This window comes from Enhydra lutris, unplaced genomic scaffold (genome assembly GCF_002288905.1).
Source record: "Enhydra lutris kenyoni isolate GAN:26980312 unplaced genomic scaffold, ASM228890v2 scaffoldscaffold66, whole genome shotgun sequence".
NCBI classification, from domain to species: Eukaryota; Metazoa; Chordata; class Mammalia; order Carnivora; family Mustelidae; genus Enhydra; species Enhydra lutris.
This window is the reverse complement of record NW_019154150.1, coordinates 16137724-16165300: the sequence shown is the minus strand read 5'-3', so window position 1 is coordinate 16165300 and position 27577 is coordinate 16137724. Positions and strand designations below refer to the sequence as shown.

Here is a 27577-nt window from a genome sequence, read left to right as displayed (position 1 = left end):
TGAGACCCTCTCTCGGCTCCAGACTGCAGTGTGGCAGCTCTTCCCGCGTGGGGAGAAGGGTGCGAGTGGGAGTGGGCACCACGACGAGCCGGAGCAGGCCTGTTCCGCGGGGACAGCGGTGCAGCCGCGGGCGCTAAGAGAGAGCAGCTGCGCAACCACCCGCGGGTGCACGTGGCGCGGCCGCAGCAGCTTATTCCGGGGCGCGCGGCGGCGGGGGTGGCGGGGGCAGCGGGGGCGCGGACTACAAGTCCCGGCATGCCTCAGGCAGGGGCGGGCCAGCGCAGGAGCCGGGCCGGGGACCAGCCAGGCTCAGGCGTGCGCAGTGGTTCTCGGGAGTGGCGGGGCGGGTCCTCCCAGGCTGTCAGCTGGGGCCCGGGGCGCCCGGGCGGCGGTGGTCGCGGCTATTGGCGGAGAGGCGGGAGGGGCGGGGCCCCCGCGAGCCGCTGTGGGCAAAGCCGTGCGCGCGGAGGCAGGCAGGCTGCCGGCTGGGGAGGCACGGGTCGGGCTGGTGCGTTCCATCCTGGCCATGGCAGCGGCGCCGCTGAAAGTGTGCATCGTGGGCTCGGGGAACTGGTGAGCTGCGGCGGGCCGGCGGCGCGGGCTCCGCCTCCAGGAAGCCCCTCTCCCGGGCGGGCTAGGGCCGCGCGTCCCCTCCGCAGCGTGGGCACCGGGCACCGCGCGCAGGGAGGCGGGGCGGGTGGCCTCGCGGCTGGGCTGGGCACCGCGCACCCGGGGAGGCCGCGCCGAGACACTGGCCCGGGAGGCCCTGGGCCCGCGTGCCCGCGGAGGGCAGCAAGGCGAGAGGGTACTGCGCGTCCGCGGGCACCTGTCTGCGCTCTCACCGCGCGGCGGGCGCACGGAGGCCACCTGCTCGCCACGCCCGGGTGTTTTGCGCACCATTCTAAGAGCGTTCTCGGTTCTGGGAGGATCGCCTGGGTCGAGGAATCGGTGGAGACTCGAGCATTTTTGCCGTCGTTTCGGTATTGAGGAAACCGAAGCAAAGAAGGGCTAAACGGCTCTTGCCACCCAGGTGGTGTACGGGACCGGTGCTGTCCTTCCAAGTGCAGGTTTCGCCTACCACCCCTGATAGTCCTGTATCGTAGGAAGATTATGTAGATAAGAAAATCCAAGTTCCAACAGGCCCGACTCAACGGAGTAGTCCAGGGGCGTTGGGGATTCTCTGGAGGGCTGTTGGGAGGCTTCCCGTCTCCGCTGGGCTTTGACTTCTGACATTTATACAAGCGCTTTGTGACGGCGCTCTTTTGAGCACTTTGTAAATGTCAGCCTTTTTAGTGCCCTTTATCAAACTTTGCTACTCTGGTGTGTTGGGTGAGTGTAGAGGAAAGTGGGGCCAGGTTGGTGGGAGGAAGTGGAATATAATAATAGCCTCTGATATTTTCGGTCATTTCCCCATTGTTGTGCACTTTTTTCACACATCCCGAAGGACTGGTATAGAATAGTTCAGAGTTGTGTTCTTTTAGCTTGTGTTTTTCTGTGGCGGGACACTCATCACAGTTCAGGCTTTCTGGAGAGCTGCCCCACTAGGAATGGGCCTAATGACTTGTCTTACTCTTTGATAAGACCCAAAAAGTTCCTGGAGGAAATCTTAATCTGGTTAAATCTTACCTGGTTCTCCACTTTTCCATCCCAGCAAGGCCACTGGCCTCTCTCTGTGCCATACCCCCACCCCCAGTAGGCAAGGTAATGATTTACCTCATTATCTGTTCCCTTCCTCTCTATCCAGTACTTAAGAACAACCAACTACCCTAGGGCCTGGCATATTGCTAAATAAAAATTAAAATGAATGTTTGAAAATTGATCTTAAAAAAATGTAATTCGATTAGGTAATCACATTAAAAAAGCAGAAGGTTCCCCCGCCCCGCCCCTCCATAAAGCAATGAAATACCTGACACACACACTTGCCGAGCAGGATATCTCCTGGAGGAAAACCAGTAATTACTCAGTTTCTTCTGGCCTTTCTAAAGGAATTCCATCAGATGCCAGCTAATGCTTACATATATTGCTTTCCCTTTCTGCCCTGCAAATACTAGAATATTAACGTACTTTGCTATAAATTCTTTTCTTGGCCAGCCACAGAACATTCTGCACATTGAGTGAATTTGGTACCTCTCTGCTGCAAAGCTTCATGTGGACTTCCAGGTTGCCTTTGCCAGTTTTGATCCCAAGGTCACTTGAATGAGATTACTGTTGGCCATGGGACTGGGAAAGTACTCCTGTTCTTTTAACATTAGTTTTCTCTTCTGTAAAAGGACACCGACCCATAGATGACAGAGCCTTTTCCTAATTTGCAAGGTGCAGAAGGAGCATGGCATTGCCATGCTGGATTTGGGCCAGGAGCAGGAGTAGTGAAGTAAACTCCTGCCACCCCCCCACCCCCCCACCCCCCGCCAATGGGATTTGGCTGCCTTCCCATGGCTTCACTCTGATGTACTTGACTGGGTTTTCTTGGCCCACTCCAGCCCAAGGAAATGGAGTAGAGCTTGGCTAGTGACCTTAGAGCCCAGCAATTGAGAAATGTGCCATCCTGATGGTTTGGGCTGCCTGCCCAGCTCCATTAATTATGGGAGCAGACAGGAACATTGTTGCTCGCACTAAAGTCCTAGAGAGAGGATCACGACCTCCCCAGAGAGATTTCAGAAATTTGGGAAATGAAAACAGCATGGAGAGGCTTCCTAGGGCTTGGGGGGTGTTCAGCTCTGGTCAGCAGGCATTTTCCCGATCTAGGCACAATGGTACAGAATCCCTGCCTATAAGGAATTTACCTTCAGGGCTGAGATGAAATGGAAGATAAATTCAGAATGGAAAGTGGAATGAAATACCTTTCACAAGGTTAGTTAGACGTTACCTTTTAGTGTTGCTTAAAATGTAGTCCAGAGACCACCTGCATCAGAATGACCACTGAGGCTACACTTGCTGACTCATACTCCCTGAAGGTGGGACAGATTTTTCCTTACAGGACATTGGCCTTCTGCTAATTTTGAAATACTATCTAGAGATGAACCTGCCCTTCCAGATTTGGTCCTTAATTCAAGAATGTGAAGTTGCTTAAGCAATGTTTAATCTTGAGACTTTGAAGTAGCTGAGCATGGCTGTGTCAATAAAGGTGTTGTCACATCTAAACCCAAAACTAAAAGGTGGCCCTGTGCTCTCATTTGAGTGCCCTCCCCCATGTAAATGCTTAATAATTGCAGTATAGATAATGAATCTAGCTGACTTGGCCAGAAGTTTCAGCCTGGAATGACATGGGTGTTAAAGTCAAGTTGTTGTATAACGTGCCCTTGTCATGCCCTTTGGCACTTCCTTTCCTATGGACAAGTCAGAAGAGGCCAGAGGGGGCCCTCATGCATCCTGCCGAGTCCCACGATGCTGCCCCCTGGGGTGCAGGGAGGTGCTTCCTGGCCTGCCTGGCTTTTCATGGCCCTGGGAACTCAGAAAAACAAGAAAAAACAAACATAAATCTTTCGAAGTTCCTCCAAATATGAACCAGAAGTTCCTCCAAATATGAAACGAAGTTTCGTTACCCAAACTTTGGGAAAATGACCCAGACACAGGGCAAGATCCAGTTCTAGCACCGAAGCCTCAGGGCTGTGTTTACAACCAAACCCCTGTGGTAGGGAGAATATGTCCAAGCCCCGGAACACATTTGGAGGCGGGGTAATGCAGCAGGGGCTGGGGGTTCCCACTGCTTGGGTTTCAGTCCTGGTCCTCTGTTTCATAAGGCCTTGAGCAAACTGCTCCTTCAAGAATCATTGGTTATGATACTGCTACCTGCTGTCTAGGATTTTGGTTAGGATGAAATGACATGTGTTGGGGAGAGTACAGAGTGACCAGCACTAAGTAGATATCAGCTACTGCTATTGTATTTATTTGATCAACCTTGACCAGCATGGTCATTAAGTCACCGAATGGATCCAGCTGGAGTCTGACCAAGAAGCAGAGGCAGAGGAGGGAGAGAAGGTGAAAGAGTATAACTGATAGGCAGCTGGAGGAGTTGGGGGAGTTGTTTCTCTCTGGCCCTTGTTTTCACCATCACTCCACAGCTGTACGGAAGGGCAGGGAGAGCTGTGGCCTACTTGACACTAATGACCGGAGCTGGATGTGGGTGACGCCCGTCTTCTTTTGCTCTGAATGCAGCGTTGCGGCCCTTAGCTCTGTCACCATTTTGTGCTCCTCAGTTTCCATGGTGCTGCTTGCTACATACCCACAGGCAGTGCTCAGAAGCATTCTGAGCCCCTGTAAATGAGTTCCTCTGCGGTCAGGAAGGGATTCAGAAACAATCCCTTCCGTGGCTGCAGGTGCCACTGGCGTACCTCTGCTTTGGGAGCCGGAGGGAGAAGTGAATGATAGGATGGGTGGGAGCTGAACTGGGAAAAGATCCAGAGTCTCCTGTGAACCAGAGTGAGAGTTTGTACAACTAAAACCCGGAAGAAGCCCTGATACTTTCGCCTCTTTCCATCGCCTCTGCCCCCCGTTCAGTACAGTGGTTCGATATACACCTTTTCGACTTTATGATGGTGCAGAAAATGATGGTGAGAGTGTGAACCATAATCTGAATTGTGAATCAGGCTCTTCTTCTGGGCTGGACGCTGTGCTGTGGATCCTCCGACCTGACGCCCTGGGACGTCAGGCTGGGGCTGCAGCATCTGGTCAGATACCGATCACGGGGGCGAACAGGTGGTACAGGGACAGCCATTGTGCTGGTCACTTTCAGTGCAATATTCAGTTAATTACCGGAGCTCATCAACACTTGGATGTGAAATAGGATTTGTGTCCAATGATTTTGCATGACTGTAGGCTTATGTAAATGTTTTGGGCAAGTTGCAGTGAAGCTAGGCTAAGCTATAGTGTTCAGGAGGTGAGGGGAACTAAATGCATTTTAGGATATTTGAAACTCAGTGATGGGTCATATGGGACATAACCCCATCATAAGCTGAGGAAGGTCTGTATACAAACCATGGCTGCTTTTGTAGGGGTGAGTCAGCAGCTCCCAGTTCTCCTTGAGCCTTTCATCACTGTCATTATCATTCTCTAACCTGTCCTCCTTCCCCAGGGGGTCATTTTTTTTTTTTTTTTTTTTTTTGAGAGTCAGGTATGTGCATTACTTCATTTAAGCCTCCTAACATGCCTGGGGCAGTACTATTGTTCATCCTGATTTGCATGACAAGAGGGAGATGGAGGGAAAACATTTCAAGGTCAGTGGTTAATCCTTGGAGTGGAAGCCCAGATCCTTCTATCTCCAAGGGCCTTGTTTCTATAAATTCTTGTCATTTTCATTGAGAAGCAAACTTAGACCTGCGGACAAATCTTATCGTCACAGAAATATTTGAATATCTTATGTCTTACCCTTCCAACAATAGTTTAGTATAATAATATTTCCCTTAAGAAAAATCAGATTGAGGGATTGCTCAGTTGGTGGAACATGTGACTCTTAATCTTGGGTTGTGAGTTCAAGCCCTATATTGGGCGTAGAAATTACATAAAAACCTTAAAAAGAGAGAAAAAGAAAAAAGATCACATTGAAATGTCTTGAAAATTGTCACTTCCCTCTGGAACAGGCGTCCCTCCTCCTCTACACATGGCAGATGATCATAGTTTACTATTTTTAAGGCAACTGATCTTCCTAAAATTAATCTAGCAGATTAATTGTTAGAAAAACCTTATATCTAAGTGAAAAATCTCAGTCCAACTTCCACCCCTTAATCTCTGTGCTGCCTGGGTGAGCCCACTCTCTTCTAAGACACCCCATTGGCTAGAGAAGTCTCATGTCTGCTCCGTCTTCTCTGTGGCAAGCTAAGTAGTGTCTCCAGGTCTCTCAGTGGTTGCTGGTGGCAAGTTGTTTTGGGGGTCCACACTAGCCAGGTCTCCCTTCTCTTTCCTTCATCCCTCACCTCCATGCTTAGTGATACCAAAACTTAATGGCCTTAAACAGTAGTCACTTATTAGTTCATGATTCTGGGGATCAGCAGTCTGAACTAAGCTGGGAGGGTCTTCTGCTGGTCTTGCCTGGGCTCACTCATAAGGCTGAGGTCCGGTAATGGGTTGGCTGGACTCTTGGTCCTAGACGACATCATCTGTGTGTCTGGCAGTGGGCAGGCTTCAGCCAGGCTGAGAGGAGTGACCTGAGAGGACTCTGTGTGTGTGTCTCATTCCTCTGCAGGCTAGTTGGGACTTCTCCATTTGGTGGCTGGATTCCAGTAACAACAAGAGAGAGCACATACGAGTATCTCCTATGAGTAGAGTCACAGTATTTGTCTTGTAGCTGGCTCACTTGACTTAGCATAATGTCCTCAAGGTTCATCCACAGTGTAGCTAGCTTGTGTCAGAATGTCCTTCCCTTTTAAGGCTGAATAATATTTCATAGTGTTTATATAGTACATTTTGTTTATTCATCCTTCAGTGGACACTTGGGTTTCTTCTACCTTTTGTCTGTTGTGAATACAATGGTCCCCCTTGCCCACTAGGAATACGTTCCAGAACGCTCAGTGGATGCCTGCAGTTGCGGATAGTATGGGAAACCTTATACTGTTTTTTTCCTAGACATACGTACATGTGATAAAGTTTGATTAAGCACACTAAGAGATGAATAATAACTAAGAACAGTTATAACAATATGCTATATTAAAAGTTACGGCAATCTGCTCCATCACTCTCAAAATACCTAATTGTACTATACTCCCCTTTCTTGTAATGATGTGAGATATCGGCTGCCCACATCATGAGGTGAAGTGAGGTGACTGGCACAGGGGTTGGGACGTGGCATTTGACAGGGAGGGGTAGTGATAGGGGAAAACATGGCGACCGGAAAAGAAAGACAAGGGGCGACTTCTGTAATGCTGCTCTGACTGATCTGAGTCCCTGCTTTCCCTTCTTGGGGGTCTATACCCTGAAGTGGAATCTTCAGATCCTATGGTAATTCTATTTTTAGCTTTTTTGGCCAGCCACCGTATTGCTTTCCATGACAGCTGCACCATGTTCTGTGCCCTCCAGCAGTGCCCAAGGGGTCCGATTTCTGCACAGCCTCACTGACATTCATTATTTTCCAGTTTTGTTTGGGTTTTTCATTTTGTTTTGTTTTTTCCCTGTAGTTACCATCCTAAGGGGTGGGAGATGGTATGTCTTTTAGTAATTGTATGTTAATGTGGCATGTACAATTTTGCATCCTGTTTTTTGTTAAATGTAACATTCTATCACCAGCTTTGTCTTCTGCCCTTTGAATTCTGATAGGTGGAAAGGCTTTTTTCAACTTCTCCCCATCCTTTTCTCTGTGAAGTTGTACACATTGATCTTTTCCCCCTTGTGGTTTCTTCCTTTGATTTTAAGCTGAGGAAGCTTCCTGATCCAAAGATCAAATAAACATTCACCGAGTGGAATCTGTATTTAAAATACTTCATTTTTCACATTTGCATCTAAGACTTGGCATTTGATTGTACTTTAAAAGCCCTTTAACGCAAAGAATTACACAAAATGCTAACAACGGTTCTCCCTGGGTGGTGAGATTATTCATAATTGTCTTTTCATCATTCTTGTATTGCTTGTTTGAGTAAAAAAGTAGATGTTATTTAAAACAGAATTGACCACCCTCTTCCCTTGGTTCCATAGTCGGATGAGCACTGGAAGAGACTGGGGCATGGAATGTAGAAAATCTGGCTGAACCCTTGCTAATTTCCCTCACTGGGACTTCTTCGTCTACTCCATAAAAAGAAGGAGGTACTGTAGGGTTCTTTCTGGCCCAGAAAGGTTCTGCATTCTGTGGAGGAGGAGCATGGACCGCCAGAATTCCATCGGGTTCGTGGCTGGCTTGATGGGAATCCCAAGGGGGCTGGGGTGTGGAGGTATGTCAAGCTGGAGGTTAGGACCTCCAGCAGGTGAGTGTCCCTCCAGCTGGGACACAGGAAGGGAGAGCAGAGTGTTGAAGACACACAGGCTGGGGTGTGACTCTCTGTCTTCCACCAACCACCTGTGTGCTCTCTGGGCTTCAGGTTCTTCATGTAAAAAATGGAGATAATAGAGGCACCTGGTAAGTTGATTCAACATCTGACTCTTGATTTCAGCTCAGGTGATGAGCTCGGGGTAGTGAGTCAAGCCTCCCTCCCATCAGGCTCCATGCTGGGCTTGGAGCCTGCTTAAGATTCTCTGTCTCTCTCTCTCCCCTTCTCTCCTGTTGCCCCCCTCCGCTCTTTCTCTCCCTCCTTTAAAAAAAAAAAAAAAAACAAAAAACAAAACTCACACTCTCTCTCTATCACTCTCCCTTTGCCCCCTCCTTTTTCTTTCTCTCCCTCTTAAAAAAATGAGGCTAAAAAACGGATATAATATACTTAATAATATAATATATATAAATAATGATAGTGATAATAATAAAACCTGCCTCAAAGGGTTGGCGGGCCATGAAACATCTTGTTAACATCGGTAAGATACTGAAAGTAGTGTGTGTGGATGTTATCATACTGAGGCATGTAAATGTATCAAATCAACAAGGTGTACATCTTAAACTTACACAATGTTATATGTCAATTACATTTCGGTAAAAACAGCAACAAAAACCAGGGCCTAAGGGCCCAACAGGCCTACCCCTTTCAGGCATGGCCCTCCCCTCTTCTCTTTGTTTTCCCCACCCTACCCTGCCATCCCATTCTCTTCCTTCCTCTGCTCTGCTCCCTCCCTCCCTCTGTCTTCCCTCTCTTCCCTGTCACTCCCTTTTCCTTCCTTGACCTCTCTGCTCCCGGCCTCCTATCCCTTCCTTCTCCTCCCCGTGGCAATGTTGGCTCCAGAACACCAGAATGTCTGCTCCAGTTTGAGCAGAAGATAATCTCTTGGCCCCACCTGTTCTGCGCCTTTGCTCCAGGGCCTTGAAGGCTCCCCAGTCCCTCCCATAGGTGAGGGCCTCTCAGCCCTTGGAGTTCAGAGTTCAGCCCAGCTGCACTTGGCTCCCAGCTCTCCCTGATCTTAGTGTCATCTGCTTAGCCACTTTGGTCACCGTGGTGTGGTTACTTTTCTTTGTGAGCTTGCTGGAACAGCTTCATTCTCTCTCCATTTCCCCATCTCCAGGGTCCATGAGGGTGCGGACTCGTGTGCCTTACTCCCTGTATCCCCTCTTCCCAGCAGTGTTTACACCTGATAGGTGTTCCGCATGCATTTTCAACACATGATGCTACTCTGTACCAGGACAAATGTAAAGGAGCAGGAAGTGTGGGCTTTGGAAAACAGACCTGGGTCAGAACTGCTGGTGTCTAGGTGGGTAGCGTGACTTGTGGGTGACACTCTTTGAGCCTCACCTTCTTCGTCGGTAAAGTTAAAGGGGATAATGAGCACCTCTCTCGGGGCCGCTGTAAAAATGAGATTTTCAATCCAGTCCTGGTGCACAGCTGGCCCTGGAACAGGACTTCCTATCTGTGTGAACTTCTGAACTTCATTTGGATGGCTTGTAGAAGTTGGGAAATCAGTCTACATGATTTCATGGGAAGTGAGATTTTATACTCCTGTGTGAAGACTCAGGACTGGTCCTGAGCAGCCCTGAGCCCCTGGCCCAGTTCAGCCACTACCTGGTTGTGTGACACAAGGTCAGAGTGAGGCCAATCCTCCATGTCTTAATGTGGAAGGTCATAAGTTTGGACACCGTTAAAACCTCTGTTTTGCAGGCTCTGCCCTTAACTGCTTTTGGCTCTACTTCATACTGCGTTATTATTTGCTTATTATCCTTTGTGTAAAAGTTGACTTTAAAAGAAAACTTTCTGTCACTACTGTCAATACCATATGTTGGAGGTAATAACAACTGGGAGAATGAAAACAAAACAGTGTTAATAGAATTCTTGCCAAATCCTGCTACCTGCCCAGGCTCAGTGCCTGAAGCATTTAGAGGCTTCGGGGAGAAGAGAAATGAACACATGCTGGAGAGATGGTAACAACATAATAGCACTCAGATGAGACATTCTGCGCTCTCTCGAAGGCCATGGAGTTGAAGGGGCACAAGCGAGGGGTGCTTGGGTGGCTCAGTGGGTTAACCCTCTGCCTTTGGCTTAGGTCGTGATCCCAGGGTTCTGGGATCGAGCCCCGCATCGGGCTCTCTGCTCAGCAATGAGCCTGCTTCCCTGCTCTATCTTCTGCCTGCCTCTCTGCCTACTTATGATCTCTGTCAAGTAAATAAATAAAATCTTAAAAAAAAAAAAAGAAAAAAGAAAGGGCACAAGTGAGTCGGTGTCCTTTGGTGCTGTGTGTTGGGGGTGGCACTTGGCCATGGAGGGGTGTACCCCTGGCACCCATTCCTCACTTTAGAAAACACTGGCCTGGATCCTAGACCTGAAATGGACATTAGAGAGCATTGCCCCACCTGTCATTTAGTAGATGAATGAGCTGGGCCAGGTGTGGAAATGGCTGTCCATGCCCTTGACCCTGACAGTGAAAGATCCATTCCAGGATCTGCTTGGGCAGTGGCAGAAAAACCCCTGAAATGTGGAGGGCTCCACCAGTGGGGCCTGGGACCCCAGCCCCAACCATGACCAGACCATGTAGAAACCGCCTACGTGGACTGTAGCCAGTACTTTTATTTTAAGCTCAGTCTGATATCTGTGAGTGTTTTTGGACTGGCTCTCAGCAGGGCCCTTTAAAAAAAAAAAAAAAAAAGAAATGAACAGGGTTTGTCACTTAACAATAGCCTCCAGTCCCTTCAGAAACACTCAGGTTTCTCCAGAACACTTGGTTTGCTCTATCTGATTCTGTTCCTTCGTGTCAGTCAGAAGTGGTAACATGTGTCATGAGCACAGCTAGTACCATTTCAGAGCCAAAAAGGAATTTGGGTGTGGATTATATACTCTTTGGGGGGGGGGAGATCACCTTTTTTTGAAACATAATTAATATACAAAAACCACTGGACCTACTTAATGTATATAATTTGATGGGCTTGGAGATAGGAGTACCCGTGAAACCACTACAAGTGAAGGTGATAAAAATCTTTGATAAAGGGGCACCTGGGTGGCTTAGTGGTTTAAGGGTCCTGGGATTGAGCCCCACATCAGGCTCTCTGCTCAGCAGGGAGCCTGTTTCCCCTCTCTCTCTGCCTGCCTCTCTGCCTACTTGTGATCTCTCTGTCAAGTAAATAAATAAAATCTTTTAAAAAAATCTTTGATTAAAAACAAAAATAAAAAATAAGAAAGTTAATAAAAACAAGAAAATAAACATTTATTTCTTAAATAGTTCTGCCTGGCGCCCCCCCCCCCCCCCATTTTTGGTGGCAGTAACACTCAGTGTCCGATCAGCTCTGGGCTTGTCCTATGTGGCCTTTGTTAAGTTGATGTGGATTATACTTCCGGAGGTTTTATAAACAGCCTCGGAAAAAAGGCAGGCAGCAAGGAAAATGTTTGGTTTAACATAAAATATTTGGTTGGGCATGAAGATTTTACTAAATTGTCAAAGAGATTAAAAAAATAGTGTTTTAAGTTCTGATCCCCCAAAACAAAAACAGATTACTATGTAAATTATTTAGAAAGAACAGGACAAGGCCTCGAAGGCACTAGAATCTCTTTGTTTTTGTCCTTGCTAGGTTTGTCCTTGAATTAAATTCCATGCTTCTCAGAGTGCCTGGGCAGCTCAGTTGGTTAAGCATCTGCCTTTGGCTCAGGTCACGATCATGGGGTCTTGGGATCAAGCCCCAGGTCCCTTGGGCTCCCTGCTGAGCAGGGAGTCTGTTTCTCTCTCTGTCTCTCCCTCTCCCCCTGCTCATCATACTCTGTCTCTCAAATAAATAAAATCTTAAAAAAAAAAAATAAATAAAACTTAAATTCCATCCTCCTTTCTTCTGATCACCTTCCCTTATCACCTTATGAATGGATAGACTAAGCTAGTGCATCTCAACTTTGGCTATAAATTAGATTACTTGGAAGATTTAAGAATCCTGAGTCCCAGGCCATCCCGCAGACCAATGATATCTGTGCCCCCGGAGTAGGATCCAGTGTAGGTAGTTTCTAAAGCTCCACAGGGACCAACAGCATTGAGAACGGCTGCTCTGTACAGCCGTCCAGAACTTTCCGGTGCCTTCCTCCCTCACAAGTAAGAATAGCATAAGCTATTGCACACATCAAAGCTCTGTGGCTTTACCTGTGAAATTCTTACTCTATGCCGGCAAGACAGTTTATAGCTAAATACATATTATTCATCCCGTTCTCCTCCTGAGAATTGTAGAAAAGAGGCCAAGAGGGGTGCCTGGGTGGCTCAGTGGGGTAAGTGTCTGCCTTCGGCTTAGGTCATGATCTCTGGGTCCTGGGATCGAGCCCCACATTGGGCTCCATGCTTGGCTAGGAGTCTGCTGCTCTCTCTTCTGCTCCTCCCTTCCCCACCCCTAGCTTGTGCTCTCTCTCAAATAAATACATAAAATCTTTAAGAAAAAAAAAAAAAGAGAGAGGCCAATGTTCTTCCCAAGATCACTATCACCTTAATTGTAATCTGGGAAACAGCTGCTCACTCCAAGGGAGGTAACAGCTCAGGCTCACAGTGTTCTTGGCGTTGAGTTACGCAACTCACAAGGTCACAGAAAGCAAGTGTGATTCTGGGGAGGTGAGCAAAGTGGGGGGGGGGGGTTGGAAGCCATTAGGCACTAGGAATCCAAATCTAGTAAATCAAGCAGGAAAATAAGCCAGAACCACCAGATCCCTCCCCTGTGATCTTACTGGAACTTACTTGCTTCTCTGTTTAAAGCATCTGCAACCAAAGGCAAACCTGTAGCATCTGTTGAAATGAGCTAGTTCAGAAAATTCACATGAATATTAGAACTGTTAAACGTTAAGCCCATCAGACCATGCTGTGTGTCCTTTGGGATTCACTGGTAGAGAAAATGACATGACCCAAATAAGGGGGGGAAACTCCATTACATTACATGTCAGGTCATCAGGGTCTGGCTCTGCCTCTTCCCTGGTTTTACCAGTAACTTCACTCAATCACCCATTTGCTCATTTATCTCCCATTATCACATACTTGCCACGAACCCACTGGGCCCAATGCATTGGACTAGATGCCGTGCCGGTGAGCCAGGAGAGCAAAGGCAGTGCGTTCTTTGCACTCCAAAGCTTACCACCCCTCAGGGAGGTGAAGGAGGTAAGAGGAATTGCTTCCCAGTTGTATAAGAAACAAACTATTTCTTCATTCAGAGTCACCCTGGGCCCAGTTAGCATTCCGTGGCCCAGGAACGTGTCTACTATGGTGGCACTGGCCCCAGCCCAGCTGCCCTTGTCCAAGGGACTGGCATTAACTAGTTGGAGTGCATGATCTTCCCCTGTAGCAAAGACTGTGGGACACTGATTAGTTACCAGAATGTGTCTGGTGAACAGAGATTCGAGAGAAACGGAGCCTGTGGGAGGCTAGAGGCCACCTGGGTCACACCAAATACCCAGACAGCCAAGCCCTGGCACCCTTGCTCTGCTCCTTTTCTGGAACTCGGAGTCTTGTCTTCCCATTACGAATGCAGCTCTGTTGCAGTTCACTGGAACACAGTTTATCCTATGGTAACTACATTTTAATCTCTGATGGATTTGAAATATAGCCTGGTTGCCTCGGAGTCTTAAGAGGACCCGCCAAGTATTACTTTCATGTTTTATATCTCTTACGTGGGTTTCTTTTCTGCCTGGGGTACTCTCTTCCAGGATAGGTTGATGCTTACTAGTTTCCAAAGGTGGTGTTTTTGACCTTGTACCAAAATCCTGATCACTGCAGGGGGGGGGGGGGGGGGGGGTGTTCTTTCCAGGTGAAAACGACTAAGCTTTCAAAAGGCCTGTGGCTGATAATTACGTCCCATCTGAATTACAAGCCCAGTGCTTGAATCAGAATCAGCACTTGTTTCTTCTGAATTAGAGTTGAATGCTTTTCTGCCCAAGTGAGTTTAATTTTTTTCTTCTTTTCCGTTGTTTCTTTCGTAGGGGTTCAGCTGTTGCAAAAATAATTGGTAATAATGTCAAGAAACTTAAGAAGTTTGCCTCCACTGTTAAGATGTGGGTCTTTGAAGAAACAGTTAATGGGAGAAAACTGACAGACATCATAAATAATGACCATGAAAATGTAAAATATCTCCCTGGACACAAGCTGCCAGAAAATGTGGTAAGACTTTGGGATGGAAAGTACTTCTGGTTAATTCTGAAAGTTAACGCTTGGCCGAGTTAGCACATGGGGCTTGGGGAAATGGGAAAGCTACTTCCCTCTTCCTTTGTCCCTTTCTGCTACCAGCTAGTTTGCTTGGTTGGTTTTGGTTTTCCTGACTCTGAAAATGGGCTTTGTATTATTTTGCTAGGGCTGCCATAACAAAGTATGATAGAATAGGTGGCTTAAATAACAGAGAGTTGTTTTCTCAGAGTTCTGGAAGCTTCGGGTCCAAGATGAGGGTGTCAACAGGTTTGGTTTCTTCTGAGGCTCTCTCTTGTAGATGGCTGTCTTCTTCCTGTGTCCTCACACTCCTGTGTCTTTCTTCTGCGTGCCCTACTCTTCCTTTTTTTAAAAAAATACATATATGTATATAGATTTACTCATTTGAGAGAGACCGTGCATGTAGGAGTTGGGGGAGGGGCAGAGGGAGAAGTAGACTCCCCGCTAAGCAGGGAGCCAGACTCGGGGCTCGGTCCCATTACACAGAAATGATGACCTGTGCTGAAGGCAGATGCTTAACTGACTGAGCCACCCAGGTGCCCCAGTCTGCTCTTAGGAGAGGAATCCTGTTGAATTAGGGCCCACCCTGATGTCCTCATTTTAATGCAATTACCTCTGTAAAGACCCTGTCTCCAAATAATAGTCTTATTCCAAGGTACTAGGGTTAGGATATCAGCTTATGAATTTGGAGTGGGGGGTGCGTGGCACACAATTCATCCCACAGCATGCAAATTTCTTGGCATTCAAGGTGCTGGTCCCATCAGAGCTGGAACTCACAACCTTACCTTCAGCTGCTTGAGACCCCCAGTCCTAATAGTCCCTTTCTAAGTGCATGGACTTTGGTCTGCACATGAGGACAGCTAATGCACTGGTCTGTGATTTAAAATCAGGGTCAAGGCCTAAATTACAGAAGGAGATCGAAGAGAATAGAAGGTCGGAAGACTGACAGTTTAAAATTTAGGCCTATTAGGTCTGAGAGGGAAAAGTACAGGTAATTGCCTGGCCTCGTTCCAGTGACTTGTGGGAGGTGGGTGGGGGGAGAAATGGGCAAGAAGAACAAGAGTGACCATGCCTGTTTGTCTCAGTGGAATTGGAACTTCTATTGCTAGATTTCACCCCTTGCTGGCTTTCTGTAATAGTCTGAAGACCAGACCATTGTGCTCTGATTCCCTGCCTGCTGCCCTGGTTAACCAGACAAGCTCGTCGTCTTCGTTCATGAAGTAGTCATCTCTGCATATATTCACTCATCGGCCTTCGTGAGCGTGTACAGTGCATGCAAAGCACACTGTTGGTAGAAACAAGAAGAGGAATAGGATGACGTCGCTTCCTTCAAGGAGGCCAGCAGGAGAGATGGATTTGTAAACTGACAAACACCAGGAAGTCCGGATTTGCAAAGACCTTGCTTGCTGGAGGTTGCTCTTTGGTTTTTGGTTACAGTGTTCATTAATGTCAAGCAGTGTGCTAAGTAGCTCGCATATCATGTCTCGGGTAATGCTCTCAGTAACCCTCTTAGGTTGATACTACTGGTTTTCCTGTTACGAGGGTGGTTCTGATTTTGTAGAGAAGGATGCTTAGGAAGGATGTGTAGGGAAGGATGCTCAAGAGAAGTTAATGGAGTTGGCGCAGGGTCACATAGCTAGAGGCTGGGCTTTAAATTTGATTCCTGGTAGACTCATCCCATGGAATCCATTGTCTTCTAGACAATGATCACTTTCTCCTCTGTGTCCCTACACTGGGGGTCAGGCAGCGTTTCTGCACAGTCATTCTCGGCATTGTTGGTAGGGAGAGAAAGGATCCCTATGGTTCTGAGCTTAGAAGTTGAGTTGTCCAAATATCAGAGGGGAAGAACAAAGGGAGTGGCTGTTCCTACTGCAGTGGGAGGCTTCTGGGGTCATCTCTGACTCATGCCTGGAGTAGGAAATTCCTGCGTTTCACTTCTCATTGTTGTTGGAATCGTCGGCTGCTTCCCTTCCATAAACCACATGCTTTGTTAGTACGTTCCTTCCACTCTGCTTTATGCCAGTCCCTTATGTACCTAGATGTTCGTCCCCACCTGCCCCAACAGCGTGAACCTGACTTTCTGATTTTTGGTTCTTCCATGGCTCCTGGTGCAGTGCTCAAGGCGAATGGGGGGAGGGGAACCTGCCAAGTGGTTCTGTGAAGCTGAAGCTTGTGCCGGGAGCAAGGAATCCAGGAGGGAAGGAGGCAGGGAAAGAACTGACCTAGAGGAGCCAACAGCCATTGCCACGCAGAGCCCAGTCCCCACAGTTACTGAGTCTGCCCCCTGCCTGCGGATGTGGACAGAAGGAGGAGAAAAAGGAGGAACCATCTACTCCTGGGACCCTGTTGATGCCTGAAGCCTTTTGGTTCACGAAAGTCAATGTGTCCATTCTCTGGAGTGGACATTTGTGCAGCTTCCAGCTGTTTGCCATTGTGGACCATGTTCCCAGGGGGTGGAATTGCAGAGTCACCGGGAATGCACAGCCGTAGTGTCACTACGTCACACCACTGGATTCCAAAGTGGTCCTACCAGTCTCCGTTCCCCCAGCTCGACTGAGGGGTCACATTGTTCCACATGCTTGCCAGTGCTTGGCTGGAGACACCCAGGGTGTTAGAAAGTTCTATTTCTTAAGCCTGGTGGAATGTACACAGGTGGTTTTTTCCCCTCTATATTTTTTATAGTTTCTAATGGCACTTACATAATAAAGTGGAGTGAGGGTGAAGTGTAGTGGTGGGGGACGCCCTGGGAGTCAGTGCCTGGGTCAGACGGACGGGTTGTTCCTCATGCCGTATTACCCTTAGGCATTTTGTGGGGAGTAAATGAGGTGTTCCACAGTTTGCTGTGAAGCATTTTTTTTTTTAAGTTGGGGTTTTTTTGTTTTTGTTTTAAGATTTTATTTATTTATTTATTTGACAGAGATCACAAGTAGGCAGAGAGGCAGCAGAGAGAAAGAGAGGAGGAAGTAGGTTCCCCACTGAGCAGAGAGCCCGATGCAGGACTCGATCCCAGGACCCCGGGATCATGACCTGAGCCGAAGGCAGAGGCTTTAACCCACTGAGCCACCCAGGTGCCCCTTTTTTTTGTTTTATATGTTTATTTCAGTTTTTCAGCTATCTCATTTGATCCTTTAAAAAAATCAGCTAGTGTTAGATAAGACCCTTACCATCGTGAAAGATGGTTAATTGTGAGGTCTGTCAATCAGCGTGCTCACGTGAGACTGGGAGTCCTTCTTGCTTGGGGGTCCCCACACTGTTTCCCACTGGCCTTCACGCCCATCCTCATCACATGACCCTCCCCACTCTCACCCCCAACCTCTTGGAACAGGTGACCTCTTGTCACCATGTCATCACCTGTTCACTACAAGCTGGGACAGTCTGGGTTTGCAGTTTTTATCTGAAACTGAGTGAAAAGAACGCTTCCCGTTTCTTGCCACTGTCGGATATAAAATTGTGGATCCTGTCCTCCGCCTCATCCGGGTAGAGCGCTCCTTTGCCCTCTGGCACCAGGATTTACGATGACAGCATCTTCTGTGAAGTACTGTTGTCATTGCTTCTCATCTTGCTTTCTAAGCCTCAGCCATACCTTTTTAAAAACGACTTCACTGAGGTATGATTCACAGATCATACAATTTGCCCGTTTAAGTGTACAGGTCAGTGGTTTTGAGTATATTCAGAGTTGTGCAGACATTACCACCATCAATTTTAGAATATTTTCATCAGCCCAAAAAGAAACCCTACCCCATGTAGGTGTCACTTCCTATTTCCTCCTATCCCCTGTCCCAGTCCCAAGTAACCACTGGTCTTTCTGTTTCAATAGACTTGCCTATCTGGACATTTCATATAAATCGCACCGTCCAATAGTTTTCTGTGTCTGGCTTCTTTGATTTAAGATCGTGTTTCAAGGTTCCATCCGTGTTGTAGTCTGTGTCAGTACTGCATTCCCTTCCATGGCTGAGTAAGATTCTGTTTTACGGATGTACCACACTGTATTTTATCCGCTTGTCCATTGATGGACATCTGGGTGGTTTGTGCTTTTCAGCTCTTGGGATTAATACAGCTGTGAACACTTGTATAGTGTTCTGTGCAAACGTGTTTTCAGTTCTTTGAGCGGGTACCTAGGAGTACCAATTGCTGGATCATATGATAGCTGTTGAACTCTTCGAGGAACTGCCAGGGTATTTTCCAAGATGACTGCACCATTGTACAGCCTGCTTCAGCAGTGTATGGGGGTTCCAACATGCTCCATAGCCTTATGAACACCTTTGTCATTATCCAGCTTTTTGATCCTACCCATCCTAGTGGGTAGGAAGTGGTATTTGATTGTGATTTTGGTTTTCATGTGCCTCATGGCTAACCATGTTTTCATCTGCTCATTGGACCTTTGTATATCTTCCTCAGAGAAATGTGTATTCACAGTATTTGTCCATTTAAAAAAATTGGGTTGTCTTTTTATTAATGAGTGGTAAGAATTCTTTTTTTCTTTCTCAAAAATTTTATTTTTAAGTAATCTCTACCCTCAGCATAGGGCTTGAACCCATGACCCCGAGATAAGAGTCATATACTATTCCTACTGAGCCAGTCTGGTGCCCCTAGAATTTTTAATATAGGGGCGTCTGGGTGGCTCAGTGGGCTAAAGCATCTGCTCAGGTCATGATTCCAGGGTCATGGGATCAAGCCCCATATCAGGCTCTCTGCTCAGGGAGCCTGCTCCCCGCCCCCACCCTGCCTGCCTCTCTGCCGACTTGTGATCTCTGTCTGTCAAATAAATAAATAAGAATCTTTAAAAAAAAAAAAAAAAGAATTCTTAATATATATTAGATACAAGTCCATTTTCCCAGATAAAGAATTCAGAAGTGTTTTCTGCTTCAAGTTTTTGCTTTCTTAATGTTAATCCTTTGAAGCAGGAAAGCTCCTAAGTTTGAAATAGAATTTGTATATTTTCCTTTCTTAATAACTCTTTGGATTTGGTTTCTTGCATAGGCCTGCATTGGCTGATGTTTCCTCCACACCTAGAATAGTGACTGGATTTTGGGGGGGTCTGAGGGAGTGCCAGGGACAGTGGGCATGGTGAGGAAGAAAAAGCAGAGTGAAGAGTTTTGTTTCTGTGCTTTAAGTGATATCCTATGCGATATAAGGTTAGGCCGAGACAATTAAAAAAAAAAAATGGCCCCTTACTTTTGGGTAATAGGGTTGCGATAACAACCATTAATTTTGGCTGCAGCCTTTTTCAGAATGAGAATATCAGGTCAGTAGGAGCCTCAGTGTTAACTCCTTCCTCCCTGGGTATAGCTTTCTGGTTTTTGTTAGTGGAGTCTTTGTCACCGTTGCTTCTCCAATGTAAATGTTCCTCGGAATCGCTTGGAGAGCTTAACAGGGATTGCTGTGTCCACCCGAGGGTTTTTCACTCACCGGGTCTCAGATGAGGCCCATACATGGGCATCTTTAACAGGTTCCCCGGGTGATGGTGATGCTGTTGTTCAGGAACCACACTTTGGGCCCACTGGTCTTCCTCATCAGTCTGTATTACTGGTATAGTCTCAGGGGCTCCGGGTGGCGGACAGCTGTGTTTCTCTCGCAGCAACCTCACTGCTGGCATGTTTACAGAAGACTCATCAGATAAGATGGTCTGTGCTTGAGGATCATTTTTCTGAATGTGGAGCCAAAGAATATACATTTCACCTATGCTCTTGGCCGATATTGAGACCAGAAGACCAGGAGGGCACCATAGTATTTTTGAACCTCTGCTTTGCTGTGTGTGTTCCTCACATGCCATTGTCTTTCATCTAAATACTAATTCCTTGGAGAATGTAGGCGAGTGGCCTGTGGGTGTCCAGTTAGCTAACTGATGATAGAGCAAGGTCAAGGTGTGCAGATAGTCTCCAGTGATAACTTGAGCTGGGGGGATGGGAAAGAACCTTTAGGCTTCCCCACATAGATTTTCCAGCTCTGTTTTAAATTATTTTGTGTGTGTGTGTGTGTGTGTGTGTGTGTGTGTGTGTGTGTGTGTATAAACGTGGACCAAGAGCCCTGGAGTCCTGGAAGTCTGAACATGAAGAGGACCAACCATGGTGCCTTGGTTCTGACTCCATTATTCATTGTCCTTGCCTATGAAGGCAAGCCCTTTTGTTCTCAGTTGTCTTTCCCAGCGGATTTCAGGTTCTTTCATGGTGGACATCCTCAGAAAGATTTTGACAGGAAGTGTGTGAAACAGGTCAGCATTTGTAAAACAGTGTCTTGGTTTTGTTCAGAGTAAAAGATAGGCAAAGACTTAGCTAAAGGTTCTATTCGGAAATAGGGTATCCAGTTACTGGCTTAGCTGTGGAGAGCTCGGTTGTTAACTGTGTGGGAGGAATAGTGTTCTGTGAATGGACCATGCACGCAATAGAAATGCAGCTCGTGTCGCACTTGGTTCTGTGGGTTAAACCCTCAGCACTCCACCAAGGAGAGCGGAAGGACATCTCTGTGTACCGTGAGCCCCTGCTCATCCCATCCTGGAGAGCCGTCACCTTCCCAACCAGTGGCAGGTTCTTTGATTTGTTGAAGAAGGAAATGGAAGGGACAGGAGGAAATCGAGACCAGAGGGCAGCTTCCTTGTGTGTTTTTTTAAAAATGGGACATAGGGATGGGCAGACTCCTTCAATGGTAAGAATTTATAGAAAGCAAGTAGATTTTTCTGATGTGTGATCTCTTTCATTTGTTTTGTATCATTTTGAAGCACTTTCATGCATATTGCTTAACCTGAAAGTGCTCTGTGACGTAGCTGGGTAGGAAAATTACTTTTATACCCTTCTGTACATGGGGTGAGTGAGGTCAGTGAAGATACGTCTTTTGTCCAAGGTCACACAGCTGGTCATTTGCAGATACACGACTCAAAACATACATCTTTTCCATATTTGCTCTTCAGTTCTGGTGTCTTTCCTATTTCACCATTTTGGGAAATGTCTCGAAAGGGCGGAAAGGGAGATGCCTGCGTGTGTGCGTGTGTGTTGGGGATGGATGGTGAGGAAAAGGAACAAGAGGTCTAGAGAAGAGGGAGCCTGCTTCTCCCTCTGCCTCTGCCTGCCACTCTGTCTGCCTGTGCTCGCTCGCTCTCTCTCTCTCTCTCTCTCTCTGACAAATAAATAAATAAATAAATAAAATCTTAAAAAAATATATTTTAACTAAAATTCAGGCCATCCGGCTCTGTGTCAGTGTACAGAGCAGAGATCCCCACCTAAGTAGGGCTAGTTGCCCATGGTGGAGTGAGGGTCAGTTTTTACAGAGGCTCGGAGGGGATTGGATGGGACCATAGGCAGATACCCTAAGAGCATAGAGGGCTTTGCTAGTAAAGGACAAAGCAGCTGGGGATTGGAGTCAGGAGGCTAATGGAATAGGATAAGAAATTGCTCTTCTGGGGATGTAGAATCTCCAAATGTGAGGGAACTAATAAGCAGATAGATTTTTGGACTCAGCCTAGATTGCTAATCCAGAGAAGCCCCTCTGAAGAGGAAGACAGCTTCTCCCCTGATCTGGGGAATGTGACTAAGAGAAGTGCCAGTAAACTTTGGGTTATGATCTGTATGGGGGATGACTATGCTGCCATTCAAACCAACTTAATCTAAGATAAGGGATGACTTGGTTCATAGGACTAAAAATCCAGGTAGAGCTGGGTTAAGGCACAGCCTGAACTAATGGCTTAAATGAGGTTCAGGTTCACGAGGCCCTGTGTTTTCCTCGGTTTCTCTGCTCTGTCTTCCACAAAGTTGGCATCATTTCACAAGGGAGCCCCTTGACCGGACTAGATTCTCCCCCTCACATTTGTAAAAGGGTTGCAGCTGTTCCAGACCTCACAGTGTCATCCCATCCTATTCAAGGAAAGACTCTTGTAGCTACTGGAGAAGAATAAGGAAGCAAACATCTTCTTGGCTTTCGTTGTTTTATGTGCCCAGAGGCTTGGATGGAAAGACCATCCTTGGAGTAGGGGAGGGCCCAACTCCACGCACAGTGCATGGTTGAAATGGGGAAGCAGTAACTTCTGAAATGAAATTTCGGGGCACTTCTGCCAGAAAGGAGAATCCAGGCTGGGTGGTAAATTATAGAAGTCTTCCATACCAACCAAAGGCATAAGGGGATGAAATAATTCCAGATAGATTTCCCTGGGGGATTCTTTGAGGGAGGGAGTAATGCTTATTAGCACATGTATTAAGAGAATAGACTAAGATAAAAGGAGAGACATAATAATTGCTTGACTTAAAGAACAAAAGGATTTCATTCCCTCTCACATAATAGTGGTCTAGGGCTTTGCTTCACGCTGTTAACTCTTGGTCCCATCTTTCTTCCTCATGTCCTGTGTCATCTCTTAGGTCTGGGTTGTCACGGGTTTCAACAACAAAGTGGGGAGAGAAAGTATAGAGGAAGCAGCTGTCTGTTTTAGGGGTTCTGTGCCATGAGTGCTCTGCACCTCCCCCTCACGCTGTGTTGATGAGAACTTGGCCCATGGCCCGTGTCACTGCAGGGGCTGCTAGGAAATGCGGTCCCTAGCAGGTGACCAGTGATTGGCCTTCAGCTCTGTGATTATAAAAGAAGGCGAGAAGGAATTTGGTGAGGAGTAGGCAGTCTCCATTGTAAGGGCCTATTCAGCCAGAGCGGCCCCACCCAGGTTGGACTGCCATTTTGCTGTTTATGCACCAAAACGCAAATTGACCCTGCCCCCTCCCCCCAGGGGAACTTACTTAAAAGCAAGCCTGGGAAACCAGTCCCAGGTAACAAAGCCCAAATACAAGGGCATGTCAGGTCAGGTCAGGTAGAGATAACAGCCTGAATGCAGGGGTGAGTCTGGTCAGGTGGAGACTTCCAATCAGTAAAGCCGCATACTGTCTCCCTAGCTACCAAGGAGTATGGGCCCCTCCCTTTGGGTGCCCCTTGGGTGCCTATTCTGACCAAGGTGATAGGCTTGTTCAGATGTCTACTATAGGGTAAATTGTAATTCAGTTGGTCGCTAATGTGTGACCTAGCATGACTGTGCAGCTTTCTCTGTGTGTTACAATCTCATTCGCCACCTGTGTGTGGCCAGGCCCAACCACATGGCCTTTGCTCTATAAAAGTTAGTCTGTGAGGCAGGGAGGGGTCGTGCTCTCTGTAAGAGGCGTGGCCCCGACCGGTTGGTTTGATTCTCAATGCTTGGCAGGAAATAAAGGTTTGCTTGACCTTTGCTTTGTATCAGTCTCACTCCTTTAATCATGGACCCGTTATTGGGGGATCCAACATTGGGGACCCAACACCATCAAATGCCCAAACTAGCTTTCCTAGGAGGCTTAGCCATCCTGAATGATGTTCCTGTGGCACATAGCAGCGCCTCCTCAGGAAAGAATCTTCCTCCAGTCCCTTCATTTGGGGAACCAGGAAGGCTTTCAAAGGAGCTCAGAGTTCGGTTCAGGTATATATGACAGAAAATCTGTCATAGCAGTGACCTAAATGTTTGCTTTTTCTTCTCTTCTGTAAAAGACGTTTTTGGTATAAGTGATCTGTTAATGGTGCCAGGGACTCTATTTATCCTACTGTTCTGTCATCTCGGCATTTGGTTCCCTCCTCATAGTCCAAGATGACTGTCTGAACTCCAGTCATTCTTCAATTTTCTCTGGCAAAAGGAAGAGGAGAGGCCTCAGAGGGCATTTCCTGGAAGTCACACACAGCACTTCCGTGGACACCCTGCTGGTCAGAACTTAATCACTTGGGGCACCTAGCTGCAAGGGGGGCTGAGGAAGTAGCCTTCCTTCCAGGAGTTTATGAGCTCCACACGGTGGCTTCTTGTGCTGAGGAGGAAGGGGAGAACGGACATTGGACAACAATAAACAATCTCTGTGAGAAGAGACCACGTGCCCCCCCACCTCTGCCTGCAGATGTGTGTGCATTTCTCTGCCCGTGCTAAATTCTAAAACCCATTTTCATATTTATCTGAAGGAAAGAAACCGCCATAAGCGCCAGCGTATTAAGTGCATACCAGGTGCAAAACACGATCTGTATCACTTACTCTCATGAGAGCGCTCTCCCAGTGCGTTACCCAGCAGAGTTTAGCATGCGGCTGTTGACAGAGGTGTGGGCAGAGTGGTGGGAGCCAGAAGGACTTCCTGGAGTAACCAGAGTTTAGCGACAGCAGGAAATCTTAACCTCCTGGAAAGGGTAAGGGGACAGACCTGTGTCACCAAAGCAGCCTGACCAGAGCTGAGAGACCCTAGAAGAAAGGCTGCCTGTCAGGAGGTTATAACCGTGGAACGAAGCCGAGCCAGCACCCCTGTGAGCCTGGGCCAGAATGACCCCTGGAGGGTGAGAATTACCCTGACCTGTCTCCCCTCCCACCCTGGATCTCCTAGCAGTGTCCCACTTCGGCTGAGTCCCAACTGGCAGGCTTTAGAGAGCCAGGGCCCCTAGGGAAAACAGTCCAGGAAAGCAGCTCCCCGGGGAACACAGCAGGGAAGAGAAGGGCAGAAAGTGGATTGGGAGTTTGGGAGAGCAGCACAGAACAACCCACACAGTATTACGATTGCTTTTTCCAAGTAGGGAAACAGGCATGGAGAAGCGAAGTTACTTGCCCAGCTGGGAAGCAATAGACAGGACCTTCTAGCTTCACATGTGTCCTGAAGGGTAAGGCCGAGCACACGGCACACTTGCCTTTCCTGTCCGCTGCCCAGTGCTCTGCACACAGTAGGCATCTATATATGGTCAGTGATTGAAATCATCCAGAGAGGCATATTTGGGCATACGAGTAACCGTTTCCTCTTCCTTGTCATGCAGGTCGCCGTCCCAAACCTCAGCGAGGCGGTGCAGGACGCAGACCTGCTAGTGTTTGTCATTCCCCACCAGTTCATTCACAGAATCTGTGACGAGATCACTGGGAGAGTGCCCAAGGAAGCACTGGGCATCACCCTCATCAAGGTAACTGGCCCCTGACCCCAGGCAGAAAAAGCATTGCTAGACTTCAGTTATAGGGAAATTTTATTTCCTCTCACTCCTGTTTGTTGGAAGTAGGAGCTGAAAGGGAGGCGATGGCACTTTTTGTTTTCTGGTTTTTTTTTGTTTTTTTTTTTTTAAATTCCTAGAAGGTAATTGATGACACATCCCAGGAGCTTCCCTAAGCTCAACTTCAGGCGAGGGCCGCTTTCTATCACAGAGGGTTTTAGCCTTGGCAGTGATGTGAGGATGGGCTTCTCTGGGTGAACCTTGCTGTCAGGAAGAACCTGTCTAGGACACGGGTCTCTCAGCCTGCGTCCTGGGAATCACTGGTGGTTTGTGTTGCCGGGAAATGCATCCTCGTTCGTTTCCACTCCTGGGTACATGCTTGAAAGGGAGTTGTTTTTTGTTTTGTTTTGTTTTTTTAAGATTTTATTTATTTATTTGACAGGGATCACAAGTAGGCAGAGAGTCAGGCAGAGAGAGGGGGGAAGCAGGCTCTCTGCTCAGCAGGGATGCTGAGGCAGATGCGGGGCTTCATCCCAGGAACCTGAGATCATGACCTGAGCTGAAGGCAGCGGCTTAATCCACTGAGCCACCCAGGCGCCCCCGAAAGGGAGTTTTTAACCAGAAGTTCATAGACTACCCCCACGCGTCCCTAGACAAAATTCAGGAAGTTCCTGGCTTAAATGTGGGGGAGAAAAATTACATTTTTGTTCATTTTAACTTCTAACTGAAATGAGCATTTTCAAATGCCAGCCATAGGCCAGACTTGCAGTAACTATAACATTAGCAGGACCTGTGGCTCTGTTGTCGACAGAAATCCCAGCTTCCTTCCACTTCATAATGCCTCCAGGTATCTCAAGGTAGCATTTACGCTGATCATGACCTTGAAATTGTGGTCATTGGTAAACCTGCCAAATCCTCTTTTTCTAATTGCATTAATAAAACAGCGCATTTATGACTTGTCATAGATCTGTGTGATTTCTTTTTTTAAGAACATTTTGATAACTGTGTTTCAGTATAATTGGCTTCCTGGGTCATCTCATGCATTTTGCTTTATGCATATGAAATTCTGAGAGTGAGTCCATAAAACTTCACCAGACTGCCAGAAGTGAAGGCCACATCATAAAAAAGGTTAAGAACCCTGTGGAGAGACTTTGTTCTCTCAAGCGGTTCACAGATGAGTATTTATGGAAGCAGACTTGAACAACTCACACGCCAGTTATAAATACAATGGATAAATAAATAGTGGACTTTTAATTTTGGAATACTACATGGTGGTAAATAGGAACATAGCAGAACGTTCATGCAGCCACATAGGTGAGTCTGCAAAATGATAGTAGAGCACCAAGTGGTACCTCATGGGGGAATGGTACAGTTGCACTTACAGACTTTCAGAAGCAGGCATTACGGTGTAACAGATTATTAGGAATATAGCCTTATGTGGCAAAACTTGGTCAAGAAGAGAAGGGAACAATGTGTACAGCCTTGGGTAGTGGTTCACCCTGGTGGGGGTGGGGACCAGTGGTGAGAAGGAGTATGGACTAGGGGAGGAACACACGGGACTTCAGTGGTACAGGCCATGTTCTGGGTGGTCACATGTTCATTTTCTCCCCCCTTTTGTTGTTACACAGACACGGTATGTATGTTACCCTTGGAAGAGCTATTTTTCAAGTTGTGTATCCCGCTGGGTGCCTGTACCTGCATTAGTAACAGAGCGACCATGTCATGCCTTTTTCATTTGGTTTGTTTTCTTCTAACTTGTCGACATCCTTAACAGGGCATAGACGAGGGTCCTGAGGGGCTGAAGCTCATTTCCGACATCATCCGGGAGAAGATGGGCATTGACGTCAGTGTGCTCATGGGAGCCAACATTGCCAGTGAGGTGGCTTCAGAGAAGTTTTGTGAGACCACCATTGGTGAGGTTGCCTGGGTGGGGAGGCCTGGGGAGCCCGGATACGGTGTTTTAAAATGTACATTTGCGATTTCTGGTATTTACTGGACTCTTCTCATGTGGATATTCAGCGGTATGGGGATTTAATGTAAAGGAGGTCCTCCTGTGGAACTGAAGTGCTTCAACAGCCTCCAGAATGGAAGTAAAGGCCAGGAGGCCATTTGGACCTCCCCTGATCAGATAGTGAGTTAACAAGGTTAAACACAAAAATGCAGGGTTGCTTATACTGAGAAGCGGGTGATAACATCCATGGAGGGGCTCCCCTGGCCTTAGAAAACCCAGATTTTTTTTTTTTTTTTTTTTTTAACTCACAAATGCCAGTGTCTGATCCTCATTGGATTCCAGTGCCATTGAAAGCTTTGGCAGCACATATACTAAACATTGGAATGATAAAAATTGATGGGAATGAGCCCTGTTTCAGGTGAGTTATCTAAAACTCTGTGAACAAGTTACCTGCCCCAAGGTTACATAGTTAGTTTAGAACCCAGGCATGAACTTGGCCATCTTGTTTCCTAAATTAGAAAGCTCTTTCTACTCTTTTTTTTTTTTTTTTTT

General features: G+C 47.2%; 1 protein-coding gene across 1 annotated transcript in view; it reads left to right on the top strand.

The window, feature by feature from the left end:
- Positions 1 to 484: 484 nt before the first annotated feature.
- LOC111159081 (glycerol-3-phosphate dehydrogenase 1 like) overlaps positions 485 to 27577 on the top strand; it is a 60838-nt gene continuing 33745 nt past the window's right edge. Inside the window, exons 1-4 of the mRNA XM_022521468.1 lie at positions 485 to 573; positions 13920 to 14097; positions 24910 to 25050; positions 26849 to 26987. Coding sequence (XP_022377176.1) covers positions 527 to 573; positions 13920 to 14097; positions 24910 to 25050; positions 26849 to 26987 — 505 coding nt within the window. The 5' untranslated portion in view covers positions 485 to 526. The remainder of the gene's footprint in view (positions 574 to 13919; positions 14098 to 24909; positions 25051 to 26848; positions 26988 to 27577) is intronic.